The sequence below is a fragment of the Morus notabilis genome, unplaced genomic scaffold, assembly GCF_000414095.1.
Source record: "Morus notabilis unplaced genomic scaffold, ASM41409v2 Scaffold227, whole genome shotgun sequence".
NCBI lineage: Eukaryota > Viridiplantae > Streptophyta > Magnoliopsida > Rosales > Moraceae > Morus > Morus notabilis.
The window spans coordinates 250,084-259,589 of NW_010360247.1; the positions used below are offsets into that span (position 1 = coordinate 250,084).

At 33.4% G+C, this 9,506-nt stretch overlaps 2 protein-coding genes and 1 non-coding gene across 3 annotated transcripts; all 3 read left to right on the forward strand.

Annotated features, from left to right (window-relative positions):
• The first annotated feature begins 887 nt into the window (after positions 1-887).
• On the forward strand, positions 888-3,496 carry LOC112091226. The gene is made up of 3 exons (XM_024164288.1): positions 888-1,123; positions 1,213-1,287; positions 3,128-3,496. Exons 1-3 carry the CDS (start codon positions 974-976, stop codon positions 3,287-3,289), a joined length of 387 nt encoding a protein of 128 aa, XP_024020056.1. The 5' UTR covers positions 888-973; the 3' UTR covers positions 3,290-3,496.
• Positions 3,497-3,765: 269 nt separating this feature from the next.
• TRNAF-GAA lies at positions 3,766-3,838 on the forward strand. The gene has a single exon. It is a non-coding gene; the product is annotated as a tRNA-Phe (tRNA).
• Positions 3,839-4,532: 694 nt separating this feature from the next.
• Positions 4,533-7,054, forward strand: LOC21401748 (GDSL esterase/lipase LIP-4). The gene is made up of 6 exons (XM_024164276.1): positions 4,533-4,539; positions 4,630-4,809; positions 5,699-5,884; positions 5,975-6,132; positions 6,235-6,505; positions 6,822-7,054. The coding sequence occupies exons 1-6, from the start codon at positions 4,533-4,535 to the stop codon at positions 7,052-7,054; spliced, it is 1,035 nt and encodes a 344-aa protein (XP_024020044.1).
• Positions 7,055-9,506: the final 2,452 nt, after the last annotated feature.

Sequence of the window (9,506 nt, forward strand, 5' to 3'; positions counted from 1 at the left end):
AAAAATAAAATTTGAGATGAATTAAAATTAATAGGTCACATAAGTTAATAAATACGTTAAATTATTAGTTTTATTCATAATTTATTTGATTATAAACCATAATTTAATAAATTATTATTTATAATTCATAATTTTTATTAATAATTTGTCTGACAATAAACTATAACTTAATAAATTTATGAATAACTTATCTAATTATAAACTATAACTCTCAACAATTTATAATCTAAGCTAAAGATTCACCTAATCTTTTTATATTAGCATATTTTTTACTATTTCTGAATAAAAATTATGTAACAGAAAATTGGGCTTTATGTAACGCGAAGCCAGTACTGCTGGGCCTTTCAGTGACCGCAAAGCCCAATTTTGAAAGGTGTTGAATTCTACACTTCTAACGACTTATAAATATCAAAATTAATTAATTAATTAATATATAAAACAAAATATTAAAAAAATTAGAAAAAATTACAGAATTTATTCTTAATAAATACTATTTTATTAGTATAATTATTTAACTAAAAAAGTTATAAATAAAAAATAAAAGATAAAAGTCATAACTCATGTATTTTTAAATGAGTATTTATTAAGATTAAAAGGATTTAGACATTCATTCTCAAAAAATCGTTTCGTGTTCGTGTCGGCAAATTTGTATTGCGAGCTCTAGTTTTATAGAGTAGTCTTTTTTTTTTTTTCCTTATTATTTTAAAAATAAGGGATTGTGTCGTTCTTTTTGGACAATAGTAAACCGCTTAACTATTGACCATATGCAACTCTGCAGGCTACAGCGGTTCCAAATAAATAAACGACATGTCGTTTAGTAACAAACGACAGTATACCATTAACAATCAAACGCATTTTTTTTCTTTCTTCTTTTACTCCCAACCGAGGAAATCAGCAAGGGACTGGATTGGAAATATGATGGAGAGACTGATGTTCCAGTCCATTAGGAAAGGAAGGCGTTGAATCTGAAAAAATGGCTGCGGGTGGGAGAGAGGAAGAAGAAGAGTTTGTGTACAGAATCAGTACGGCTCAAGAGTGGGAAGAGTTGCAGAAATCAGGTTCTACTTTCGGCGGACAACTTGACAAGTCTTCCGGTTTTATTCATCTCAGCTCCCTCTCTCAGGTTCTCTCTCTTTTTTTCTCTCCACAAATTTTTTTTTGATCCAATTTTGCTTTACTCGGTGTAATCAGTTGTTGAATTATTATTATCAGGTGCGGTCGACATTACAGAATTTTTTCCTAAACACCAACCATGAGCTTTACCTCCTCCAAATTGACGCTAAAAAGGTATTACCATTGCTGAAACTCTTTCAAGAATGTTCTTTTTGTAATCACAAGGAAAAACTTTTGTTGTCGTAAGTTCATCGTAGGAAAAAAGAAAAAAAGAAGAAGAAGAAGGGGTATCATTAAAGTAAAATGAATGCCTGGAAAAAGATGAACTTTGGTTGGGCAGATCTTCAGAAGCAGTGGATCATACGACACGAAACATATGGAGTATTAATTTCATTCTAGGGAGAGCTTTTGCTTTGAATTTTAAACCCCCAAAGAGAAGTAAAAAATGCTGGATTGAAGATTACAGAAAAGTGTTATTTGGTTTTAAGCTCTTCTCAGAAGAGTTTCTTATAGAAGGCACCTTTTATGGCTTTCTTAAGAAGCACTTCGGACAAGTTATTGAAACACTGTCATAAACAGCTTTTGAGCCTAAGAAGTCGCTTTTTTTTTTTTTTGCTTCTTCTTCTCTAACTGCTGAAAACTGCTTATAAAATTTGAACAGAAGTATAGTTGATTATAGGAAAGGTTGGTGTTAGATCTGTTTTACCGCTAATGATTAATTGTCTTTTTCGGATTGAGCACATTCAGGAAAATGAAGTGGAAAGTAAAGAATATCATATATTGGTATCACGGTTCGGTAATTACTTACATTTACGGAGCCACTTCCAGACAGTGAATAATCTACTAAGTCTTAAAGGTTACACACACTAATCGGACTTGTACACTCAAAAACTCCATTTTCAATAATGTCGTTGTTGAATTGAATCTAGTAATGGCTTTGTCCAGCGAGCACCACTTATTTTCAATCTTCACGGCGAACTCCTTAACAGAGAGCTTCCTCCTAAAAGCTTTTAATTCTTCTCCCGAAATGACCGTCAACACCAACTTCAAGGCTCTCAAACTCACAAACTTTTTCTCTAAAAATATTCTATTAAAACTCTGTCCTGCTTATAAGTTGAAACGAAGCCTTTAAATAAAGTTTCTAAGATTCCACAAGAATCTCATTCAAATCCAAACTTGGATATGCTTCACTCTATCTCCATGATTCTCTCTAGAATAATCTCATATTATCTCCACGCTAGATTAGATAGCTCTAAAATTTGAATTTAAATCAAATTATCTTCATCTAAATTCAAATTTGATTCTCCTTCAAAACAAAATCTCCAAATCAGATTTGAATTCTGAACTTCAAATACTAACTTGATCTCCACGATAGACAATTTGCATCTCCTTTTTAAATTCAAATCCAAGCATACCTGCATCTCTTTTTTAAATTAAAATCCGAGGATCATATCTTCTACTGTAATCTTATCTTGATTTATCAAAAACTGCTCAATTCAAATCATCAGCAACTTAAATTCAAATTTTAGAATCTGCAGCAACAAACTTGAGATCACGATCATGGTTTGAATTCTACAACAACAAATCCACAACTCTATCTCGAATTCAAATTCTGCAACCACCCGAATATTTGCATCTTATCTTAATTCGAAATCTGGACATAAAATCTGCACTTGAGATCAAAAACTGAGAAACACAAAATCTGCCCACAAAATTCATATCTCCACAGAATCTACATCTTCAATTTGAAATCCGATTCTGAATCTTAATCTGCAATCCAAATTTATCTTGAAACCTGTTTTTGAATTTTAACAACTAATTGTCAATAAATTACCAACTAATAAAAATCCTAACAGTTGGATTAATACTTTTTGTATTAGCGAGAAGGTAAATCACATATTTCCACTAATTTGGTTGCCTCATTTGCCTTTCCATATCATATTTAGTAATGTAACTCCACATCGTAATGATGAATCATGAATATAGTTGATTGTAAGATAAATATTTCTTGCAGCTTGGTGATGGATTGGTGTATGAAGTGGTTGATGGTTCCAACAGCTTCCCTCATTTCTACGGGCCATCTCGAAGCTTCAGTCCTATCCCTTTAGATGTTGTTACAAAAGCCGAGAAGCTGTCTCTCTTGGATGGTCGTTTCAGTTGTAGTCTTCTAGATTAACTCTTAAGCTCACGGAGCTTCTCTTTTGTTCTTGTTGTTTTCTTTCTTCTATGCTTTGTAGCACCAGTGGGATGGGATAAGTCACGGATTGTCCCATGTCAAAACACTTATTATGTGTCATTGCAATAACATTCCGGTGCTCTTTATGAGACAGATATCCATTATATAGCCTAATAATTAAGAAATAATTGAAGGGATAGTGTTAATAGAATAGCTCTATTTTCTTAAAAGCATGGCTATTGCTGAGCCACTAGTCATTACATATTTTGCTTGATATCAAATTAGATATCAATAATGGCGAAAGTACTTTTACCCACAGTTTTAGCCGGCAGCAGCCTTCCAGTAGAGAAAAAAGAGAGAACAATTGCACGAAACTAACTAAGCATATCATCCAAATTCATTGATCGTATAGATTTCTTAATTTATTTTCTTTAAAGAATAAATTATATTTTCCAGTCCTCGACTTCCAATATATTGCGGGGATAGCTCAGTTGGGAGAGCGTCAGACTGAAGATCTGAAGGTCGCGTGTTCGATCCACGCTCACCGCATCTCGTTTTGTAACCTGTTTTTTTTTTTTTTTTTTTTTTTTTTCCCTGCTTGAATGTAATACTGTAAACCAAAGAAAAGACCGTGAAAGGCTTCATTTCAATATATGCCAAAAGGATCAAACTTGATACGCTGCGAATGTCATGATAACAGACATTTTTTTAAGGAGTTTTGTCTGAATCCGCAGTATTCACAGATTTCTTTGCCACTTGATATATATATATATATATATCATTGTTGATCTTGATTTCCACACCATGACATGCATGCAGATGCTGGCCAAACATCAAGATATATGGTTGGAATAAACAAAAGCAAAGCAAAGCGATCTCTACACACATGACATTATTGTTAATTTGTCGACACCAATATGCTTATCACGGGTTGCTCATAAACAGTGAAAAAAAAGAGGCTGTTCAGGAAAACAGAGGGATAGAGGAGACTTACAAACCAAATTTTGGCTCATTCGGCAACAAGCCACAAGTGGGTTTGCCACAAGTGGGTTTGTCAGTCACATGTTACAACAATACAACAACTACATTCTCCCATTAATTACTGCAACATGCATGTTTCCTAGGGAACTGTTCTGCTTCTTTTTTGTTAATTTGGCATTAATGGATCTTGTTATGTTTGTAAAGAAAAGAAACAGAGTGGGTTGTATTGTATTGATTCAATCAGGACGTTATAGAATCCACTATGGGCGGTATTAAGGAGAGAAGCTCTATTATGTGTTTCCCACTAGGCTATGCATTTCTATTAATGTCACTTATTGGTCTGTCCTTTCCTCTTTTAGTTAATTCTACTAGTGAGTGCAATAGAAAGCCAGTGATCTTCAACTTTGGGGACTCCAATTCGGACACAGGAGGATTCTCTCTTGGATCTGGATTCACCTTTGGACCTCCCACTGGCCGCGCCTTCTTCCACCACCCCACCGGTCGGTTGTGCGACGGCCGCTTAATGATTGATTTCCTTTGTGAGTTTTCCTTGACTTCACCTTAAGCTTAATATATATGACTAGTCCCTGCTAGGTTTGAATTAATTGCTTGTTCTTAGTTATTTCAGTGCCTTTTCTTCTATAGGCGCATACGTTTATTCATAAGTTGGGCTAGTATTGATCTTCCTGAGGAGGTGGTGATAGTGACAAATACCTTTTAAAAATGTATGAGTCATGATTTTTATCTTTTACTTTTGATTCATCTTTTTAGTGAAATAATTACACTAATAACAAGGTATTTATTAAGAACAAGAAATAAATATCGAGACTCATGTACTCTCAAAGTAAATTATCTAGTTTTTCTTCATGAGGACCTAATTCTTGAAAGAAAGTCACATGGCCACTAGACAAAGCCCAAACAACTAGTGGATAAAAACTATTTAGGGCCCGTTTATTTGATATATTCAAACTTAAATTATTGATTCTACTATAGTATTTTTCTCTCATAAAAAATTTAAACTTCAAACATCAGAATTAAGAATTATGGTTTGAATATACTTTCTAAACGGGCACTTAGTGATTCTCTTGGCCCTTGGGAGACCTTTTTTTTTTCTAACTAGTTAAGGATAACTTTTTGGTAGGATAAAATGGAGAGAAAAAAAAAATTCATACCCACTTTGTATATTTTATTGGTTCATCGTTTAACAGTTGTACAATACAAATAAGATACCATTATACTTTGGAATAGTTTTATTTTTATCCTACCCCAAAATTCTCCCGCTATTAGTTACCACAAAATTGTAAATTCTATGGTTGAGTTTACTTTATGAAACGTACATAGATATATGTTCCTTTCATTTTGGATTATTGATCTCCTTTTTCTTTTGTTCGTTCATTTTGACTGATTTATGACAATATTGATTTCAAGGTGAAAGTTTAAATATGGACTATTTGACCCCATACATGCAATCTTTGGGGCCAAACTTCACATACGGAGCAAATTTTGCAGTAAGTGGTGCATCTACCCAACCCGAACGCAAACCTTTTAATTTGGACGGCCAAATTCGTCAGTTTCTTCAATTTCGAACTCGCTCTATTGAGTTAATATCAAAAGGTAAATATAATTTTCAAGTTCGTTTTATAATCGTCTAATAAAATAAAAAAAATAAAAAACATATTCTACAATATATATATATACACATAGGTTACAAAGATTTGGTTGGCGGTGAAGAATTCATTAACTCACTCTACACAATTGACATTGGACAAAATGATCTAGCTGCTTCATTCACTTACCTTTCTTATTCACAAGTTATAGACAAAATCCCATCCTTCATTGCTGAAATCCAAACTTCAATTCAGGTGAATTAATATTATTCTAAATTCCTATAACATTGTTTATGTATCCACGCATATACATATCAATGATTTATGTTAATTCATTTCCAATACAATTATGGGCAGACCTTATATCAAAATGGAGCAAAGAACTTTTGGGTACACAATACGGGGCCACTTGGGTGTTTGCCACAAATTTTATCTGTAACTAACCATAGTGCGAGTGATATTGACAACTATGGATGCATTCAGTATATGAATGAAGCGGCAAAAGCGTTCAATAAACAACTATACGCTCTTTATGAACAATTGAGATCTGAAATGAAGGATGCGACAATTGTACATGTTGATATATACTCCATCAAATACGGCGTCATTTCCAATCCTTCCATCTATGGTATGAGATCATTTTCCATCTTCCTTTGCTATTATTAATAATCCACCAATGTATTGCACATATATAGAGCCAAAACATATATCAACTAAAATTACAATATGGTAAAGATAAAGCAATATATATATATATATATACTTTATTCTTATTTAGTGAAGGCACAATTGAAATTTAATTTACATAAATTTATGTCATTTTAAAATCTAAGTGGGGACGTGTCTCTACTGAATTGTATATTGTAGCTCCCGACTTGTACATGAGACATTGACTCTAATGATCTGATTTAAGGACCCGGGTGGTGTTTTCGGTTATTAACTAGGTTTTGAGAATCCGTTAATGGCATGTTGTGGCTATGGAGGGCCACCTTACAACTACAAGCTCAACCATGCGTGCGGTGTGCCGGGTTTCAACGTTTGCGAGGACGGATCAAAGTTCATAAGCTGGGATGGAGTTCACTATACTGAGGCTGCCAATGCAGTTTTTGCTTCAAAAATACTCTCAACAAATTACTCTACACCTCCACTTAAGTTTCAATATTTTTGTAAGACCTAAGCATTAGTGGTTAAGTAATTGCCTCAAATTGATTTTGAGAAAATAATTATTTTGTATTTTTTTGAGTAAGTTGTTATTTTCTATTGCTAAGAATTATTTTACGGCTCATATAGGAGTCTATAAATAAGTGGTTCGTGTAGGTGTGCTCAGAGAAAAGTGTAGAGAAAGTATGCTTTCTTTTGAGAAAAAAGCGAAAAAAAATGAGGAGAAAGATAGACAAAAGTGTAACGGATTTTGGGTAAAGAGAGAAAGAGAGAAAATTTGTTGAGTGTGTAATTATGAAACTGTTAGTGAATGTTTCTCTATCTTCCGTGGACGTAGATAATTTTTCCAAACCACATATAAATCTTTGCCTTCTCTATTTTTATGTTATTTTGTTTCATTTTATTTTATGTTGCGTGGGTGTAGATGTGTGTTTTCCTTAACAACTGGTATCAGAGCTGTGGTGAAGACTAAAAGAAAAAAAAAGAGGTCAAGATGATGTCCGGGATAAAATTTGAGCAGATTAAGCGGTTTGATGGAAAGAGTATAATTTCAGCATGTGTAAAAGTACAGTAAAAAATGTTCTGATTCAACTGGGATTACTGAAAGCATTGCAAGAAAAGAAGCTAAAACGTATGAAAGATGAAGATTGAGAAGAATTAGAAGCGAAAGAGGTAAGCACTATTCATTTAAGTTTGGCTTTTAAACTGAAATATAGTGTTATGAATGAGACATCTCCTTCCAAGTTATAGAAAAAATTAGAAAAAGTTTATATGTCGAAATCCCTAACAAATAGATTATATTTGAAGAAGCAATTGTATAAGTTGAAAATGGATGAGAAAAGTGATGTTAGGGATCATATAAATAATTTTAATAAGTGCATAACTCAATTGTTAAGTGTAGAGGTCAAAATTGATGAGGAATATAACGCGGTAATTTTGTTAGCTTCCCTACTCAAATCATATGAGATTTTAGTGACTACACTTTTAGTTGGAAAGACGACATTGACTGTGGATGAGGTGTCAACTGCTCTGTTAAAGACTGCAAATATGAAAAAATTCTAGTAGTACGTCTCATAATGAACAAGTTTTAGTGGCGAAGTCAGATTCAGATAGGGGTAGGAGCAAGTCACGAGGGTGATATTATGATAAGAGCGATGATCGTTCCTAATCCCAGCCAAAGAAGGATATTGAGTGCTATTATTGTCATAAGAATGGACATATTAGGAGAAACTGTGAAGAACTAATGTACCATCTAGAAGAAAGAGAAAACAAGAACCCTAAGAGACTTCAGATTCTTCAAATGTTGTTGGCGACAGGTATGACAGTGAAGATGATGTGTATTCTGTCATTGTTGCTGGAAATATTTTTGACTTTTAGATTTTAGATTCTGGATGTTCGTTTCATATGTGTGCATATAAAGAGTGGTTTGATTCCTATAAGCCATGTGATGCTGGTACTTTGTTGATGACAGATGATTCTAGTGCTAAAGATATTGAAATAGGTATTGTGAAGGTGAAGATGCTTGATGGAGTTGTGAGAAAATTGACAAATATTAGACATGTTCCTTAATTAAGGAGAAGTTTGATTTTTTTAGGGGCTTTAAACACTTTGGGTTGTGAGTATTATGCGAAGGATGGTTTTATATAAGTCAAAAAGGTGATTTATTAGCCATGAAGGGTGTAAAAGTGAAAAACGTGTATAAACTGATTGGGACTAGAGTTCTAGGTGGAGCTATAAAGGTGGAGCCAAGCCACAAATAGTCTTCTTCTATTGTGAAAGAAGTTACATGAGTAAAAGAGTGCTACAAGATGATGACAGTTGAAGACAATAAATGCGAGATGATGAAGACTTATGGCAATGAAGATGCTTTGAAGAAAAAGAAGAAGTCGGTTTCTCATGTCAAGTTTGATGAAAGTTTGAACTCGACACATGTTTATTCTTGTTGAAATAGCATCGTTGTCATCCCATTCATGAGCAGTGCAATGATGAGTGTTGAGATTGCTTACCCAAATGAGTGAGTTGAGAGAATTTGAGTATTGTTAGGTAACTTTTTTTTTTTTGTTTTTGGACAAGAGTTATTTTATGGCTCATAGAAGTCTATAAATAAGTGGTTCGTGTAGCATTTTGTGTGCTCAGAGAAAAGTGTAGAGAAAAAGTGGCTCATTTTGAGAGAAAGAGAGAAAATTGAGGAGAGAGATATGTAAGGGTGTAAGGGGTTTTGGGTAGAGAGAGAAAGAGAGAAAGTTTGTTAAAACTATTAGTGAATTTTTCTCTCTTCTATGAACGCAGAAAATTTTTCCGAACTACACATATATTTTTGTCTTCTCTATTTTTTTTTTTTGTTATTTTATTTTAGTTTATTTTTCTGCTGCATGAATGTAAAGGTGTGTTTTCCCCAACATTAATATTTACCTCTAGCAATAAAACTCTTCACGAAGGGTGATATTGCTGGATTGTAGTACTAAATC